This window comes from Oncorhynchus kisutch, unplaced genomic scaffold, assembly GCF_002021735.2.
Source record: "Oncorhynchus kisutch isolate 150728-3 unplaced genomic scaffold, Okis_V2 Okis03b-Okis08b_hom, whole genome shotgun sequence".
Classification (NCBI taxonomy): domain Eukaryota; kingdom Metazoa; phylum Chordata; class Actinopteri; order Salmoniformes; family Salmonidae; genus Oncorhynchus; species Oncorhynchus kisutch.
The window spans coordinates 2,138,524-2,157,624 of NW_022261980.1; the positions used below are offsets into that span (position 1 = coordinate 2,138,524).

The 19,101-nt window shown below is 40.8% G+C and overlaps 1 protein-coding gene and 1 long non-coding RNA gene across 3 annotated transcripts; one reads left to right on the top strand and one right to left on the bottom strand.

Moving 5' to 3' along the window:
• Positions 1 to 6,290: 6,290 nt before the first annotated feature.
• On the bottom strand, positions 6,291 to 8,451 carry LOC116359594 (uncharacterized). The gene is made up of 2 exons (XR_004206704.1): positions 7,588 to 8,451; positions 6,291 to 7,311 (listed from the first exon to the last, which is right to left on the bottom strand). It is a non-coding gene; the product is annotated as an uncharacterized LOC116359594 (long non-coding RNA).
• Positions 7,748 to 19,042, top strand: vps33b (VPS33B late endosome and lysosome associated). 2 transcript variants are annotated; one of them, XM_020473005.2, is made up of 24 exons: positions 7,748 to 7,855; positions 8,847 to 8,991; positions 9,322 to 9,402; positions 9,532 to 9,593; positions 11,079 to 11,128; positions 11,770 to 11,837; positions 11,931 to 11,976; positions 12,063 to 12,157; positions 12,382 to 12,486; positions 12,827 to 12,917; positions 13,151 to 13,228; positions 13,446 to 13,519; positions 13,622 to 13,708; positions 13,965 to 14,055; positions 14,630 to 14,704; positions 14,817 to 14,881; positions 15,274 to 15,328; positions 15,434 to 15,480; positions 15,881 to 16,013; positions 16,533 to 16,606; positions 17,739 to 17,840; positions 17,943 to 18,018; positions 18,162 to 18,284; positions 18,672 to 19,042. In XM_020473005.2, the coding sequence occupies exons 2-24, from the start codon at positions 8,896 to 8,898 to the stop codon at positions 18,749 to 18,751; spliced, it is 1,854 nt and encodes a 617-aa protein (XP_020328594.1). In that variant the 5' UTR covers positions 7,748 to 7,855; positions 8,847 to 8,895; the 3' UTR covers positions 18,752 to 19,042. The 2 variants fall into 2 exon arrangements, with proteins under 2 accessions (XP_020328594.1, XP_031668309.1); XM_031812449.1 differs by having other exon boundaries at positions 18,165 to 18,284.
• Positions 19,043 to 19,101: the final 59 nt, after the last annotated feature.

Below are 19,101 nucleotides of genomic sequence, written 5' to 3' on the forward strand. Positions count from 1 at the left end.
GAGACTCTTACCTCCCTCACTAGCTTTAAGCACCAGCTGTCAGAGCAGCTCACAGATCACTGCACCTGTACATAGCTCATCTGTAAATAGCCCATCCAATCTACCTCATCCCCATACTGTATTTATTTATTTATCTTGCTCCTTTGCACCCCAGTATCTCTAGTTGCACATTCATCTTCTGCACATTCTACCATTCCAGTGTTTAATTGACATATTGTAATTACTTCGCCACCAAGGCCTATTTATTGCCTTACCTCTCTTATCCTACCACATTTGCACATGATGTATATAGATTTTCTACTGTATTATTGATTGTATGTTTGTTTATTCCACGTGTAACTCTGTATTGTTGTATGTGCCGAACTGCTTTGCTTTATCTTGGCCAGGTCACAGTTGCAAATGAGAACTTATTCTCAACTAGCCTACCTGGTTAAATAAAGGTTAAATAAATTAATAATAAATAAACCATAAAATTCATGGGCATCAATGGCAGTTTGTAGCAGTAATACTAGTAGTAATAGGAGTTAGTCAAACATTTGAATCAGTAATGTTGCTCTAATATTATAAATTACTTTACACCTGCCTTCTGTTACCTATATCCTCTCACAGGTTCTATCAAAAGTCCAGCACTGCACCAGCAAAACACTCCAACACTAGCACAGACTGGAATATGTTCCGGGATTCATCCAATGGCATTTAGGAGTATACCACTTCAGTCATCTGCTTCATCAATAAGTGCATCTATGACGACGTCGTCCCCACAGTGACCGTACGTACAGGGCCTTGCAAAAGTATTCATCCCCCTTGGTGTTTTTCCTATTTTGTTGCATTACAACCTGTAATTTAAATGGATTTTTATTTGGATTTCATGTAACGGACATACACAAAATAGTCCAAATTGGTGAAGTGAAATTTAAAAAATAACTTGTTTAAAACAATTTTAAAAAATGTAAAAGGTAAAATTGGTGCATGCATATGTATTCACCCCTTTGATATACCTGTATTAACTGCACCTGTTTGAACTCGTTACCTGTATAAAAGACACCTGTCCACACACTCAATCAAACAGACTCCAACCTCTCCACAATGGCCAAGACCAGAGAGCTGTGTAAGGACATCAGGGATAAAATTGTAGACCTGCACAAGGCTGGGATGGGCTACAGGACAATAGGCAAGCAGCTTGGTGAGCAGGCAACAACTGTTGGCAAAATTATTAGAAAATGGAAGAAGTTCAAGATGAAGGTCAATCACCCTCGATCTGGGGCTCCATGCAAGATCTCACCTTGTGGGGCATCAATGATCATGAGGAAGGTGAGGGATCAGCCCAGAACTACATGGCAGGACCTGGTCAATGACCTGAAGAGAGCTGGGATCACAGTCTCAAAGAAAACCATTAGTAACACACTACGCCATCGTGGATTAAAATCCTGCAGCGCACGCAAGGTCCCCCTGCTCAAGCCAGCGCATGTCCAGGCCCATCTGAAGTTTGCCAATGACCATCTGGATGATCCAGAGGAGGAATGGGAGAAGGTCATGTGGTCTGATGAGACAAAAACAGAGCTTTTTGGTCTGAACTCCACTCGCCGTGTTTGGAAGAAGAAGAACACCATCCCAACCGTGAAGCATGGAGGTGGAAACATCATTCTTTGGGGGTGCTTTTCTGCAAAGGGGACAGAACGACTGCACCGTATTGAGGGGAGGATGGATGGGGCCATGTATCGCGAGATCTTGGCCAACAACCTCCTTCCCTTAGTAAGAGCATTGAAGATGGGTCGTGGCTGGGTCTTCCAGCATGACAACGACCCGAAACACACAGCCAGGGCAACTAAGGAGTGGCTCTGTAAGAGGCATCTCAAGGTCCTGGAGTGGCCTAGCCAGTCTCCAGACCTGAACCCAATAGAACATCTTTGGAGGGAGCTGAAAGTCTGAATTGCCCAGTGCCAGCCCCGAAACCTGAAGGATCTGGAGAAGGTCTGTATGGAGGAGTGGGCCAAAATCCCTGCTGCAGTGTGTGCAAACCTGGTCAAGAACTACAGGAAATGTATGATCTCTGTAATTGCAAACATAGGTTTCTGTACCAAATATTAAGTTCTGCTTTTCTGATGTATCAAATACTTATGTCATGCAATCAAATGCAAATGAATTACTTAAAAATCATACAATGTGTTTTTCTGGATTTTTGTTTTAGATTCCGTCTCTCACAGTTGAAGTGTACCTATGATAAAAATGACATGCTTTGTAAGTAGGAAAACCTGCAAAATCGGCAGTGTATCAAATACTTGTTCTCCCCACTGTATATATTTACGCTCAGTGTGTCGTCTTGAGCGCTGTTGAAAAGTTTGTTTCTTTCTAGAATTGTCCGTCTCTCTCTCTCTGCCGTGGTCAGAATGGATACTTCAGAGTAACATTCAGCGATGTTGTTATAGAATAGATGTTTCGGTGGTTGTCGGTCTTGCCCTTTAATGATACCGAATTCCTAGCTGCAGACTAGTAATTAATATCAAAGACTTGTTCTTATTCTGTGGGTATCGATAGTCTAAGAGTTTAACCACGTGGGATGGTTAAAAGACTCAGCAGTCTGGTCTCAACCTTGGCCCTCTCGTTATCGAGGTAAGCTGGTCTGCAACCTTTGTCCTCTCGTAATTGAGAGAAACATGGTCTGTTGAGAAATTCTCAAAGTGTTTTTTTATTCGTGAATTGCAGAAAAGGCTGTCTCATGACGCCAGGTCCGAACTGGGCTCATGGGCGGTCCTCTGATTTAGTTAAACTCAAAAGGGAATTGGAGTTTCCTTCATTAAACAGTCCAAAATCACATTACACAATTTTACAAACAGTATCATCTTCACTCATTCATCTTATACAACAATTAGATGTAAACCTCATATCTGAGGCTATTATATAAACAATGTTATGGTAATGTGGCTGGATTGTCTCCCATGAGCCCCACAAAATTGCACCAAACGGACCAGTTCGTAGCTGGATTCTTCACCGATCTTTTATACCTTCTCCGGAACATAAATGTTGTTCGAACCTCAAGTTCTGTGAGGTGGAAGAAATTCCTTTGTTCTCTTCTATGAAAACTCTACTCTGTCTCTATACTGTGGCCATGAGGAGATTATCTCCTCCAGGAATGTATGACCTCTCTGACCACAGCAGCCTAGTTGTAGGAGACAGAGAGGGGGATGGTGCTCGCTGTACCCAAAGAGGGCAACGTCATGACAGCGTTAACTAGTAATAAGTAGAGAGCATACATAGATGATCATATCTACTACAGTAATATCTCTCTCCACTGGGGCTCACGCTCTGTAGCAGAGGAAGTTCCTCCTCTCCTCACAGTTCCTGGTTCCCCAGTGCTCTTCATCTCTGGTCAGGGTCCCACCATGGAGTTATTAGGCGGGGCATAGGGGCAGCTCCCCGCCGGACCAGGCCTGGTACTCCAGGTGGTCCCCGTTCACCAACAGCCATTCTCTGGCCAGGAAGATAAGACCCGTCCACACATGGTCGGTCTGGGCACCCTTCATCTTGCTCTGGGCCTGGAGATGTTCAGTCTTAGAGAGCAGGCTGGGGAGGTCGGTGTAGTGATCCCTGCAGTACTCCAGAGCCTCCTCCCATCTCTTCATCTCAGGGTCACGGAGGAGAGAGGACGGAGGAGAGAGGGTGCAGGACTGACTTTTGTCCAAATGAGAAAAGGCCCCACCACACCATCAGAGTGTCATCACCTGTACCTGTTACATCACCTGTACTCTCAGGTTACCAATTAGACTGCTTATATGTTTTCTACTGGGCTCTTTCTTAATTGTCTGTCCTTGATTCCTCACATTCTCTTACCTCGTATCCTTCTCAAAACCCCCTGAGGACAACCTTGGATCTTCTCCTCCAATGGTTTTGAGCAGAAGGAGAAGAAAAGGGATGTGAGGTTTCAGGGAAAGACAATATAGTAAGGGCCCTGTTCACACACTACCTAAAAACGAACACCTCAGTCAAATAACTCCTGCATTTTCTAAGCAAACTATCCAGGAGCTTCGGAAAATCTCACGGTCCAAAGAACCAGAAAAAACTTTAATCAAAGCTGACATGTAAATCCCTCCAACAGTGAATCAGTAGAGAGAGAGTTCATCTTCTTGACCATATGCCCTTACACATTTTTAACGTCAAATGTTGGTGTGGAATATAGTAACATACGTGTAATATAGCACATGATGTCATCATAAATGTTTTGCAAGTTCTACCTGCATGTACGATTAACTTGTCAAAATAGGACAAAACTTTAGATTAATATACACGTTTAACGTCTTCCTACAATAACAAAACTGAAATAGAATGCCCTGACTATGTTAATATAAGTGACTTGTATAGAGTCTGTTTGTGATGAACTATGTCGGTGAAGCAATAAGATAAATAATACATTTCTTTCGTTACACTCTTAGATAAAAAGGGCTACCCTGTCTCTGACAGAGACTCTCCTAACTCAACATGTGCACACACACAATACCAACTACACACTACTCTTACCTAAACAGGAAGACTGCAGTCAAATCACTTGTGTATCTTCTAAGTAAACTCTACCCAAAAGATGGAAAATGGAGAAGGACAGTAACCAAAGCTTGCATGCAAATATTTATTTGGGCTTATCCAAGAAACCTTCATTTCAGCTTAAAAATAGAAATAAACTCATCAAAAAAAGAAACGTCCCTTTTTCAGGACCCTGTCTTTCAAAGATAATTAGTAAAAATCCAAATAACTTCAAGGATCTTCATTGTAAAGGGTTTAAACACTGTTTCCCATGCTTGTTCAATGAACCATAAACAATTAATGGACATGCACCTGTGGAAGGGTCATTAAGACACTAACAGCTTACAGATGGTAGGCAATTAAGGCCACAGTTATGAAAACTTAGGACACTAAAGAGGCCTTTCTAATGACTCTGAAAAACACCAAAATAAAGATGCCCAGGGTCCCTGCTCATCTGCGTGAACGTGCCTTAGGCATGCTGCAAGGAGGCATGAGGACTGCAGATGTGGCCAGGGCAATAAATTGCAAAGTCTGTACTGTGAGACGCTTAAGACAGCGCTACAGGGAGACAGGAGGAACAGCTGTTTGTCCTCGCAGTGGCAGACCACGTGTAACAACACCTGCACATGAACGGTACATCTGAACATCACACCTACGGGACAGGTACAGGATGGCATCAACAACTGCCCGAGTTACACCAGGAACGCACAATCCCTCCATCAGTGCTCAGACTGTCCACAATAGGCTGAGAGAGGCTGGACTGAGGGCTTGTAGGCCTGTTGTAAGACAGGTCCTCACCAGACATCACCGGCAACAACATCGTCTAGGGGCACAAATCCACCATCACTGGACCAGACAGGACTGGCTAAAAGTCCTCTTCACTGATAAGTCACTGTTCTGTCTCACCAGGGGTGAATAGAATATCTTCCCTGTGCGTTACAGGGAAGATATTATCCTCCCTCATGTGGTACCCTACCTGCAAACTCATCCTGACATAACCCTCCAGCATGACAATGCCACCAGCCACACTGCTCATTCTGTGTGTGGTTTCCTGCAAGACAGGAATGTCAGTGTTCTGCAATGGCCAGCGAAGAGCCCAGATCTCAATCCCAATGAGCACTTCTGGGACCTGTTGTATTGGAGGGTGAGGGCTAGGGCCATTCCCACCAGAAATGTCCGGGAACTTGCAGGTGCCTTGGTGGAAGAGTGGGGTAACATCTCACAGCAAGGACTGGCAAATCTGGTGCAGTCCATGAGGAAGAGATGCACTGCAGTACTTAATGCACCAGATACTGACTGTTACTTTTGATTTTGACCCCCCCCCCCTTTGTTCAGGGACACATTATTAAATTTCTGTTAGTCACATGTCTGTGGAACTTGTTCAGTTTATGTCTCAGTTGTTGAATCTTGTTATGTTCATACAAATATATACACATGTTAAGTTTGCTGAAAATAAATGCAGTTGACAGTGAAAGGACGTTCATTTTTTTGCTGAGTTTAGCTAATTTCTTGCTCATCAATTTTGACATTGCCATTCGCGTTCTATGGTTTTCTAGGAACAGACATGTCCGCAGTGGTTTAACAGTACCCAATTGTCAAACTTGAGTAAAAGTAAAGATACCTTAAAAGATAATGACTCAAGTAAAAGTGAAAGTCACCCAGTAAAATACTACTTGAATAAAAGTCTAAAAATATTTGGTTTTGAATATACTTACGAATCAAAATTAAAAGTATAAATCATTTAAAATTCCTTATAATAATCAACTGAGACGGCACAATGTTTTTAAAATGTTTTTTATACGGAAAGCCAGGGACACACTTCAACAGTCAGACATCATTTACAAACTAAGCATTTGTGTTTAGTGAGTCTGCCAGATCAGAGGCAGTAGGGATGACCAAGGAGGTTCTCTTGATTAGTGTGTGAATTAGACAATTTTCCTGTCCTGCTAAGCATTCAAAATGTAACGAGTACTTTTGGGTGTCAGGGAAATGTAGTGGAGTAAAAGTTTTCAAAAATATAAATAATAAAGTTAAGTACAGATACCCCAAAAACTACTTAAGTAGTACTTTAAAGTATTTTTACTAAAGTACTTTACACTACTGGACATACATAAGGTTTACATCCTACAAAAAGGTCTGTGTGTAAATGAGTGTGACCACTTTGGATATGAATTGATGCTGGTCTTTCTATGCTGTATCTGTTACAAGCCTCAGAAAGGGTGTCTGAGTCGGCCTGCTGTAGATAAAGGAAAACGGACATCGAAGTTAGTCGAGCTGTGTGGCAGTTCTTTAAGCGCGTTCTTTAAGCGCATTCTTTATTCCTTTCCCAAATATTGTCTTGTTCAATCATGTCCTAATTCAATTACATATTTCTCATTCAACTTCAATACATCAGCTAGAATAATTATTCACAGTAAACATCATAAAATTAATTCATTGACATTTGGCCTTCTCTTCTGTGACGCTGTAAGAAGCTCTCTGTATAGATGAGAGTTCTTTTCAAGCTTGTGTTGCTTTCTCAGGTGGGCTGGCAGTCTTTTGACCACTTCATGACAGCCTGTCATGGGGCAAGGCCTGGAGTGATGGTTGTTTTTAACCTTGCTGCTGCTGTCACCATGTCTGCTTGGTGCTCCGAGACCGAATGTGTTGACTGCAGACTGGGCCTCCTCTCTGCCCCACTCATGGACCTGCCGCAGGTGACGAGGTAGGTGAATGACGGTGACTTGACAGCCAGCCACTTTCGTCCTCTCCTTTGTGTTTTGTGTTTGTTTTCCTTTCTTTTGAGTCTTTGGTCCACACCTGTAAACATATCATTGACAACAAAGAAGAGAACATGGTTATGATGGAGACGGGTGATGATGTTAGAATTAAGATGAGGAAGGTTTGCTCTGCTAGGGACCTGGTGCATCTAAATGGTCAAAAGAGGATCTTCAGGATAAAGGAAAGAAACATGGTGAGTGCTGGATGCTGCCAACTTGGTATTTGCTTTAAAAAAATCCACTTTTCCACCACATTAGTACCAATGATTTTTATATAGCTACATCATTGATAGGTAATAGGGAGAGGCTACGGTACCTATTGGATAGTTAGTTTCTTTGGGGTCTTTAGTCCGTTGATCTTGGTGGTTTTCAGCAGAAAATGTCACCGTCTGCAACAATATAACCGAATCTGAACTCATAGTAGCAAGTTGCATACTGTAAACAGCAAAGTGCATTGACTACGTACAGTTCTCCAACAGTTTATCTCTCTAGTCATGTCTTGAGATACGGTGCCCTCTATTTACTTGTTCGTAGTGAAACAAAGATTCGCAACATCCCATCCGCACATCCGGAAACAAACCAAGGTAATGTACATAGCTAGCTAAAATTGATAGAGCATTTTAGGTTTATTTTACATTTTTAAATCGTCTAAATCGTCCAATAACCTATACATTGACGGTATATACATTTGGTTTTAATGACTGACGTCGTCCTTATTGCCATATACAGTTAATCATGGTGTGACTACTAAATCAGCTGATAACTACAGTATGCTAACGTTAGCTCTCGAAAACTCTTCTCTGTATGTTGGGTTTCAGGTGTTACACCCGCATTTGTCTCAATGTAAACAAAAATGCGACGCTCTGTTTTAACGTTTAGATAAGTAAATAATAATCGCGTTCAACCCGGTTTTCGAAACGTATATTTCATTTCAGTGAGAAATAATTTTTTCAAATAAAAAATATACACTATACTGTAGCTGGCCCGGTTCCACGATTAGCCAAAAGGATTAGCCCCCTCATTTGAAACTTGTGCCCCTTCAGTTTTTGTTGTAATGTCTCTATATAAAAATATTTTTTTACGATTGAGTGACAGGTTGGCACAAAATCTGTATCTCTACTGCACTGTCAGCACAATAGACAGAGCCCACTGCTGTGTGTGTGTGTGTGTGTGTGTGTGTGTGTGTGTGTAAGGGCACCTGGTCTCAGATCATTTCTTATTATTTTGTATTTAAATCCGAGACATTCCATTTTGTATGATATGTTATATTTCGTATGGTATGCATTAATTTGTGGATGTCCATCAACCATTTCGTATGATATTTGACAAATTATAATTAATATTATATTTTAGGAATTTGCTAAACGTACAATATATTACTAGTGAATTCTAGCTAGGTGGCTAACGTTAGCTAGCTCGTTGTCATTGTGAAGCTACCCACTCTGCAAAGAAGTCAATTCAATGTCTATTCCACTTTGGTTCAACTTAATTTAATTGAAATGACGTGGAAACAGTATTATTTCAATTAGAGTGTGCCCAGTGGGTAGCCCATCACAGCTGGATTGTATTTTCCAGGGAGGTGAATGGTTGGGCAGGTGTGTCACTCTGTTCCACCTCAGGCCCCATGGCTCACAGTGTCAGGAGAGATGCCCCTGAGCTCCCTGACTTCTCTCTGCTCAAGAGGCTGGCCAGGGACCAGCTCATTTACCTACTGGAACAGGTAGGACTACTCCACTCATCTTCCCCCCACTCAGGTTATCAATTGTCTTGTGTCTCAGTATCCACAAGTACTCACACAAGTCATGGATCCTATTAAAGTTGTAAAGCCTGGGTCAGTTTCCCAGACAGTCCTGGTCCTGGACTAAACATCTGTTTCAATTGAGATTCTATAGGCTTCATCTGTGTCTGGGAAACTGTCCCTCTATGTCTCTGTAATGTATATTAGTCTCTACTGCTGGTAGCAATCCTAAATTCCTCTTCTGGGGATTGATTAGATATATTCATCATCCTCATCATCATCATACTGCATTTTTACTCCCCTGGTTTAAAGCTACCTGGGAGGAAGGACCTGTTCATTGAGGCAGATTTGATGAGCCCCCTGGACCGCATTGCTAATGTCACAACACTAAAGGTACATGTCATTGTTATGTTTCTGAATATTGCTGTATACCATATTGATTGCCTGTCCTTACATATATCAGTTTACCAGGTTACAATGAGGTTCAGTCCTATACAATCTTTGTCACCCTTCTCCTTGTAGCAACATGATGTGGACAAGCTTTACAAAGTGGAACACAAACCCATTGTCAGCACCTCAGATCAGTAAGTAGCAAATCCGATTGTAGTTCCATAGATCCGCTTCTCCTTTATTGTCGTGGAGGAACAAGTATCAGCGCCATAACAATGTTGTAACACCGCCATAACAATGTTGTAACACCGCCATAACAATGTTGTGACACCGCCATAACAATGTTGTAACACCGCCATAACAATGTTGTAACACAGACATAACAATGTTGTAACACCGCCATAACAATGTTGTAACACCGCCATAACAATGTTGTAACACCGCCATAACAATGTTGTAACACCGCCATAACAATGTTGTAACACAGACATAACAATGTTGTAACACCGCCATAACAATGTTGTAACACCGCCATAACAATGTTGTAACACCGCCATAACAATGTTGTAACACCGCCATAACAATGTTGTAACACCGCCATAACAATGTTGTAACACCGCCATAACAATGTTGTAACACCGCCATAACAATGTTGTAACACCGCCATAACAATGTTGTAACACCGCCATAACAATGTTGTAACACCGCCATAACAATGTTGTAACACAGCCATAACAATGTTGTAACACAGCCATAACAATGTTGTAACACAGCCATAACAATGTTGTAACACAGCCATAACAATGTTGTAACACAGCCATAACAATGTTGTAACACAGCCATAATAATGTTGTAACACAGCCATAACAATGTTGTAACACCGCCATAACAATGTTGTAACACAGCCATAACAATGTTGTAACACCGCCATAATAATGTTGTAACACAGCCATAACAATGTTGTAACACAGCCATAACAATGTTGTAACACAGCCATACCAATGTTGTAACACAACCATAACAATGTTGTAACACTGCCATAACAATGTTGTAACACCGCCATAACAATGTTGTAACACAGCCATAACAATGTTGTAACACTGCCATAACAATGTTGTAACACTGCCATAACAATGTTGTAACACTGCCATAACAATGTTGTAACACAGCCATAACAATGTTGTAACACAGCCATAACAATGTTGTAACACAGCCATAACAATGTTGTAACACAGCCATAACAATGTTGTAACACCGCCATAACAATGTTGTAACACCGCCATAACAATGTTGTAACACAGCCATAACAATGTTGTAACACTGCCATAACAATGTTGTAACACCGCCATAACAATGTTGTAACACAGCCATAACAATGTTGTAACACTGCCATAACAATGTTGTAACACAGCCATAACAATGTTGTAACACAGCCATAACAATGTTGTAACACAGCCATAACAATGTTGTAACACAGCCATAACAATGTTGTAACACAGCCATAACAATGTTGTAACACAGCCATAACAATGTTGTAACACAGCCATAACAATGTTGTAACACAGCCATAACAATGTTGTAACACAGCCATAACAATGTTGTAACACAGCCATAACAATGTTGTAACACAGCCATAACAATGTTGTAACATATCCTTAATAATGTGCCTTCCTTGACAGACTATGCTTCCTGATCCGTCCAAGAATAAAAACTGTCAAGTGGATATGTGGTAAGTGGAATGGTGGCACCCTGATATTGAAAATCAGCTGATTCATATTGTATTTCATTAAAGTGTAATTCTTGGGATGCCAATGCAGTGAAAGATTAAGTTAGCAACGCTATTCCCTTCCGGAGAAATGAATGACTGTATTACTGTCGTCCCAGACTTTGAAATGCCTTGTCTTTTCTGGATCAGTGGTATTATCGACAGTGCTTCTGGAGTACGTTGTGTTACTGTGCAAACAAAGGCTTCTGATTTAATGTCCTTGATCGGGAAGACAATGAGGGAAATCACTCTGTTATGAGTTTGATTTATTCTTGCTCACAGATAAACTGAAGAAATGCCAAATTTACATGACTAATAATTGCAAAACACTCATTTAAATACATAACACATAATACATTACATAAATAGAATACAGAACACTTGAAACATTACAGGACATTTTTTAGAATGGGAATTGAAATATTAAAATGTGATTGTTTAACAAACAAAAAATTGAGGGGGGAAACCATTAAAGAGGTAGAGTTATTATACAGTCTGACAGCAGTGAGTAGAGTGCTGTTTCCCAGGTGGTTTGTACGGGCAGTTATACAGGACGGTTCGTGGCTGTTTCTTATATCCACTGACAAATTGGTTTCTTTTTCCAGATGTGGTCAATGCAGACAAAGCATTTGGGAGATTCAGAAGATACAAGATCATATTTAGCCCTCAGAAGGTGATTATTATGTAGTTATTGTATACTCTCTGCAATAAAACAATTATTTGTTTTCTTTGCTCATTCTTCTCTCGCTTTCCGTGTCTCTTCCAGTTTTATGCATGCGAGAACCTTTTGGAGGAGCAGGGAATCTTTGGTGGTAGGTGTCTTTTGATATTTCATATTCATATTGTGCTATTCCAGATGTTTGAATGTTAACAGACACTTTTTCACTCCCTTGTGAAGATGTGACTACTGACGAGTGGTCATTCTACCTCCTGCCCCTGGACGATGACATCATTAGCTTGGAGCTTCCGGAATTCTTCAGAGACTACTTCTTGGTAATGATAGACAGTAGTGCTGATGGGAGCTGTATTTAGGAATATCAGTCCCACTTTATGATGCAAAAATTATGTATTTACATGTAGTTACATAAGCAGGTACAGTGTAATATCAAATTAGTAACACATTTTGGCATATAACTAACAACCTAGTACTGGGACTAGCGTGGTTATATTCATAGTGCAAATTATTTTGCTAACAAGCATGACCTGTGTGTCCACAGGAGGGAGACCAGCGCTGGGTGAGAACAGCGGGTAGTGCCCTGCATCTCCTACACTCTGTCTACGGCCCCTTCTCTAAGGTGTATGGGATCGGACGATGCTCCAAGGTAAGATCAGCTCAGTACATCAACACTCTTTAATGTACTTTTGTATACCGCAATTCAGCGTTTAGCTGCCTTGTATACTGAATTAAAACAAAGCTAAAATACATCTGGGATTATGATTCTAGATGGTACTGAATGAATGATTTACTATGGGTGCCAGTCTGTTTATGTTTCAGCCAACCAGTCTTTGTCTTGTTCATCAAGGTAGAGCTGTATGTTGTTGAATGCAGACACAGTCAGAAATCAGCACCGGTACAGATGATTTAGATTTTCAAACACCATGATTTAGATGAGATTCATAGAGTATGTGTTAACAGTATGTCTGGTCTCTTGCCCGGTTCAGATGGCGTATGAATCGTGGAGGGAGCAGGTGGAGGAGGGGGAACAGAGAGCGCGTCAAGCGGAGATCGGAAATGTGTTTCTCATTGACAGAGGTAGATCTTTCTTGAACTGTGAATCACGGCAGTTGTGACGTTTGTCTTATTTGTTGCTCTAATTTTTTGACATTTTAAATATGCTATTGGATAATGTTGTTATTCATTCTCACAGACTAACGTATGAAAATGTGGATTTGGAATGGAATTCTCCTTTAAGTATAACAATAGGGTGATACTTGTCATAATAATAGCTGATATCATACTAATGTTTTCTCTCATTCTCTTTGCAGATGTGGACCTTGTGACTCCTCTGTGTTCCCAGGTTGTCTATGAAGGACTTGTCGATGATATTTTCAGAATTAAATGTGGTAAGCAATGATATTTGCTCTGATTACAGTCTCTACTTTGAAATAGCTATACCGCAAATAATGTGTTCTTTATATATTGTGTCCTAGTCAAGGACCACACACACTGAAGCCTCTTATTGCTGTATACCATTACAGTTACAATGCATAAAATGGCATTAAGATCTTATTGCATGTCCATTGTCTGTATGGAATTCTAATCCATCTCTTTGTCCTATAGGATGTGTGGAGTTTTGTCCAGATGTCACCTCCTCTGACAAGAGTATAAAAGTGATGCTAAACTCTCAAGATAAGGTTGGCCTTTTAGAAGTATAACACGGTTGAATTGATATCATTTCCCCATCACTGGTTTAAGGATGACAGTCTCACTGGAATTTGTGCGTGCTTCTATCTCAGGTTTTTAATGAGATCAGGAACGAGCATTTCTCCCAGGTGTTTGGCTTCCTAAGTCAAAAGGCCCGAAACCTCCAGACTGCATATGATGTGAGTGTTTCATTCTGACCACATTTACATCTATATGGGCCTTTGTGCTTCCAATTGATTTGTTTACCTTTATTTGCTAGGTATGGTAAGCTGATTGACAGCACATTTATAATTTCCAACAATTCCCCCCTGGTGAAGTGTTGCCTTGTGTGGATGGATAATATTTGTCTTAAATGTCCTCTTAGAGCTTTCTTTACATCAAAGAGTAGAAGTTCATGTTTGACGATTATTCATCTCACTGTCTCTGTCATTACAGAAGCGTAGTGGAATGGACATTAAACAGATGAAGACGTTTGTGTCGGAGGAGCTGAAAGGGTTAAAACAGGAGCATCGGCTCCTCAGTCTGCGTGAGTATTGAGTCTCTACTTCCCCAGAGTCAAATGAATTGGTTGAGACCATTTTTATGTCTGTGTGCATTTTGAAGGAAGTTGTTAACTGGTGTTAGCGCAATTTATTTTTTGTTTTTATTTAACTTGGCAAGTCAGTTAAGAACAAATTCTTATTTACAATGACGGGCTACCCCGGCCAAACCCTCCCCTAACCCGGACGACGCTGGGCCAATTGTGTGCCGCCCTATGGGACTCCTGGTCACGGCCGGTTGTGATACAGCCTGGGATCGAACCCGGGTCTGTAGTGACGCCTCTAGCACTGCGATGCAGCCTTAGACCTCTGCACCACACAGGATCCTATGAATGAATGGAAGTCTATGGTAACTGCTAGTATGCTATTAGATACCAGACTTTCAGTCATTGCGCTAACACTAGTTAACATTAGCTCGAAAAACTACCTCTAACTTCCTTCATACTGGATGTAGAGACATACAAATGGTATCCATGAGTTCATCAGACTGTGAGGAAGTAGATAAAGGGTTTCATTGCAAAAATCCTGAAGTATCCCTTTAAAAGACATGTCTCTCTTCAGATATTGGTGCCAGTGAGTCGATGATGAAGAAGAAAACGAAGCAGGACTTCCAAGAGCTGTTGAAGACAGAGCACTGTAATATTACATTACATAGGCTATACTGTACTTTGAGGCATATGCTTTTTCCCCATATGAATCCCATTTCCTGCATTGCATAATAACTGATACTTATTTCTCCACCCGACAGCCTTACTGGAGGGGTTTGAAATCCGTGAATGTATTTCCTACATAGAGGAGCATATCAATAGACAGGTGAGATTGTCTGGAAGATAATGGTACTATAGAAATATAATGAATAGAAAGGGCGTCTCCATTCAAGTCAATGATGTCATAATGTTGTGGACTGGCAGCCATTCTGAGTGTACCCATGAGTTTACCAGTCAAATTGCCAGGGGTAGAGCCTCCAAACCCGTTCTATTCATTATATTTCTATGAATGCTACATGCATAGAGGTAATCATAGTGCTAAATCGGCCCAATAAGATTTATATTACAGGTTGTGTTCATCAATCATCCTGGCACATAATTGTTGCTTTATAATTATAATTATTCTCTCCAACCACATCAAACTGTAAACCTGGAAGAAGCTATTGTCCACCTTATTGTGTTATCATCCACCTTATTGTGTTATCATCCACCTTATAGGTCTCTATGGTGGAAAGTATGAGACTCCTTTGTCTGCTGTCTCTCACAGAAAACGGTGAGACTTCACAGAGATGTTTTTTAACCAAACACATGAAAATATAATTGATCTCATGGTAAGATTCTTAGTCCTTTTAAATCAGCTGTTTATATTTTCTTTCAGGCCTCCTTCCCAAAGATTATCGGTCATTAAAAAACCAGTTTCTACAGGTGGGTTCTGGTATCATAGGTATTGTTTTAAATTATATATAGCACTGGTTGGGAAAAACTGGTTGCAATGATATCAGGCTGACATCTTTTGTGATGTCATGGTCATGTCATGTACTAGTTGGAAGAGGAAAAAAAATGTAGTGACCAGAAAAATATGACCTCTCCCAGTCCCAGATATCTTGACGTTGTCAGGAAAAAAGACGTCTATACAACCAACCATTTTACAACCACAAAATTATGACATCCCAGACCAAATTTTGCCCGCTAGTGTGTTACTGTGTAACATTGTCAGTGTAATGTGCATTTAGACTGGATTCATTCTGTATCTTTGTATTTCCATTGTTGTTTTGTTGGAGCCTTTTCCTTGATATATAGTTCTATGTCCTATTTCCTCTCTCAGAGTTATGGCATTGAACACCTACTGACGTTTTCCAACCTGAAGCAGCTAGGCCTGCTGGTGGAGCAGCAGCCTGGAGAGACCCTCACTGTCATGGAGAGCAGAGTGGGCAAACTGGTCAACGACAAAACCGCAGGTCAGATACAGGCTGGTCCCAATACCGTTACTGTATTTAATACAGGCTGGGTACCAATACCGTTACTGTATTTAATACAGGCTGGGTCCCAATACCGTTACTGTATTTAATACAGGCTGGGTCCCAATACCTTTACTGTATTTAATACAGGCTGGGTCCCAATACCGTTACTATATTTAATACAGACTGGGTCCCAATACCGTTACTGTATAAAACTACTTTGTTTTTCTCCTCGTTTCCTTTCCTGAGTGACCACCACTAGTTGATGAAGTGTCTGAATAGGTTTCTTTAACCTGTCAAGTCATTGTAATAAGGAATTGGGATAAGGAAATTAAGCTAATTAAGAATAGTGAGAGACTGACTGATCTGAACCAAGTGAGGGTACAGTGATTTAAATTTTTGAGACTACTACTACCCACAAAATATACATGATAGATATACTGTACTTTAGAGTCCTGACAATGACAAGATGCTCTGCAAAATATCAGCACTTGAACCTTTCAACATGTTCTATTTTAGGAAAGCTGACTGATGCCTTCTCCTCCCTGGCCAAGAAGAGCAATTTCCGTGCCTTGGGCAGGAGGCTCAATCTGGTATGTAGTCTTTTAATTTAATTAACAAAGCAATTACCATATTAAAAACATACCCATGTATTGAGTTACTTTAACTTCATGAAATTTCACTAAACATTATAGGGCGGATTCGTGTACACAGATTAAGCCTAATCCTGGATTCTCCATGAAACTTCGTTTTTAGTTCAGGACTAGGCTGGGAAATGGCCAGGAAACGTTGTTTTTAGTTCAGGACTAGGCTGAGAAATGGCCAGGAAACTGTGTTTTTAGTTCAGGACTAGGCTGGGAAATGGCCAGGAAACATTGTTTTTAGTTCAGGACTAGGCTGGGAAATGGCCAGGAAACTGTGTTTTTAGTTCATGACTAGGCTGGGAAATGGCCAGGAAACTGTGTTTTTAGTTCAGGACTAGGCTGGGAAATGGACAGGAAACTGTGTTTTTAGTTCAGGACTAGGCTGGGAAATGGACAGGAAACTGTGTTTTTAGTTCAGGACTAGGCTGGGAAATGGACAGGAAACTCACCATAAAACAGGGTCCACAAACGATTTTGGCTGCGACCCGTTTTTGACATAAATAAAAAGTTGACTCCACCATGTTAAAAAACTGATGTTATCAACGGCAAATGTTTACATTTAGGCTATGACAGTCTATTATAAATCAGTCTGACTGTACTTTTGTCAGTATTTCAATCTGAAGGAAATATGGTTTGAAGTGACTAAAATGCACCAGGAAAGGTATAAGTTCAGAAGATCATCAGACAATAATGTTGCTTGATCTTCAGTTTGATTTAGTGCCTGGTCTTGTCCAGTCTGTGTTAATGAGTCCTGCGTGGCTTGTGGGCATTGTGGAGGGAAACAGAAGGAACAGAAGATACATACGTGTTCCTGAGAGTCTAATCTTACAGTAATGGGGTCATAATATTTTGTATCTTGAACCATTTAAAAGATTGAGCCACATTTGTAGGAAGAAAACAGAAACCTCTCTGTTTATTACAACGGTATCTAATGGCTACCGGAGGTTTCTGACAAAACCCTGGTTCTAAGAACCAAGAGCGATTTTCTTTATATATAGTTTGGGAAACACTGCCCTAAATTATCTCCATAACCAAACAGTATTGCAATGAAACCGGATGTCCTTACTATATCTATATCAAGGTGCCCAAGTCAGATGAAGAGTATGACCTCCGTGTCCCTCGAGACATGGCCTATATCTTCAGTGGAGCCTACATTCCTTTGAGCTGCAAACTCATCGAACAGGTAGGTGGACTCCAATATGAATGAACTCATGGATACTAAGACAGAAGTGTGGTTTCAATTAGTGATATAATAAAAAGTATTCCGCTTGTGCTATGTCTGCAGGTATTGGAGCGTGATGGCTGGACAGGGCTCGAGGAAGTCACCCGCATGCTCAACGGACATGAATTTGCAGTCACAGGTAAGACAAGTGGGCTTGACATTCACACTGAAATGTATGTAAAGGGCACTTTTGAATGGAAAGTCCATTGAGGAAAGGGGAACACGCAGAGCATTCCAGTTCTTTATTTTCTCTCGCTCTCTACCTCCCCCCCCCTCTCTCAGCAGGTAGTAACGGATCAGACGCAAGGGTGAAGACCGATTCCCAGCGTATCATCCTAGTCATGTTCCTGGGTGGGTGCACCTTCTCAGAGATCTCAGCACTACGCTTCCTGGGCAGAGAGAAAGGTAAGGAAGGCTTTATATTGGGATTCTGGAAGGTGGTGGTACTAGAAATGTATCAGTGTGCCAATGTAGGGAACAGCAGAAGTCTTGAGAGGTGGGCCAGTAACCAGAGGGTTGCCGGTTCGAATCCTAATGCTGACAGGGAAAATGTAGAGGGTGTGAGCTAAGGAAATATATATTCATGCCCCTATTTCTACCTCTATTTCTCCTAGGTTATACATTTATTGTGGTGACTACATAGTTTACAATACATGTTTTATATAGGTCAAGCGGGTTCTACATAATTACTTTGTACCATTGAAAAAGAGACCTTGGCTCTCAATTGGGATTTTCTGTATAAATACAAGTTGAATAAAAGTGGATAATGTGTTCTCTCTATGGTGTTTCTAGGTCTTAAATTCATTGTGGTGACCACAGCTATCACAAACAGTGCCAGACTTCTGGAGTCTATGTTGGACAACCATGCATGAGTCCTGGGGTCTTTCTATCATTGCCAATGGAAGCATCCAGCTTGTGGTCCAAGACATCATGGGGACACAGACTTTTTGGACAATTTGCATCAACAATATGACAACATGCTACATGCTTGCACCTGCTATTCAGAGTCTTGTATTGGAAGCAGTCACTGTCTAGGATAGATCTGATTCAGAAAAAAATTGATTGACGTTGGAATATATTCCATCATAGTGCTATACCAACTGCAAAAGGTGTACAAAGAATGTTGTTTTCTGTCCACAGTACAAAATAAATAGTATGTTTTATTTGTTGTCTGTGATTTATAATAAATGATATTCATGAATCTTACGATATCAAATACCTG

What these genes read in the sequence shown, in the direction of transcription:
- vps33b (XM_020473005.2), top strand. Translation starts at nt 8,896, where the DNA reads ATGGCTCACAGTGTCAGGAGAGATGCCCCTGAGCTCCCTGACTTCTCT. An exon ending in GCTGTTGAAGACAGAGCACT is followed by an intron (nt 14,705 to 14,816) that starts GTAATATTACAT and finishes TCCACCCGACAG; the next exon opens with CCTTACTGGAGGGGTTTGAA. An exon ending in GCTGCAAACTCATCGAACAG is followed by an intron (nt 17,841 to 17,942) that starts GTAGGTGGACTC and finishes CTATGTCTGCAG; the next exon opens with GTATTGGAGCGTGATGGCTG.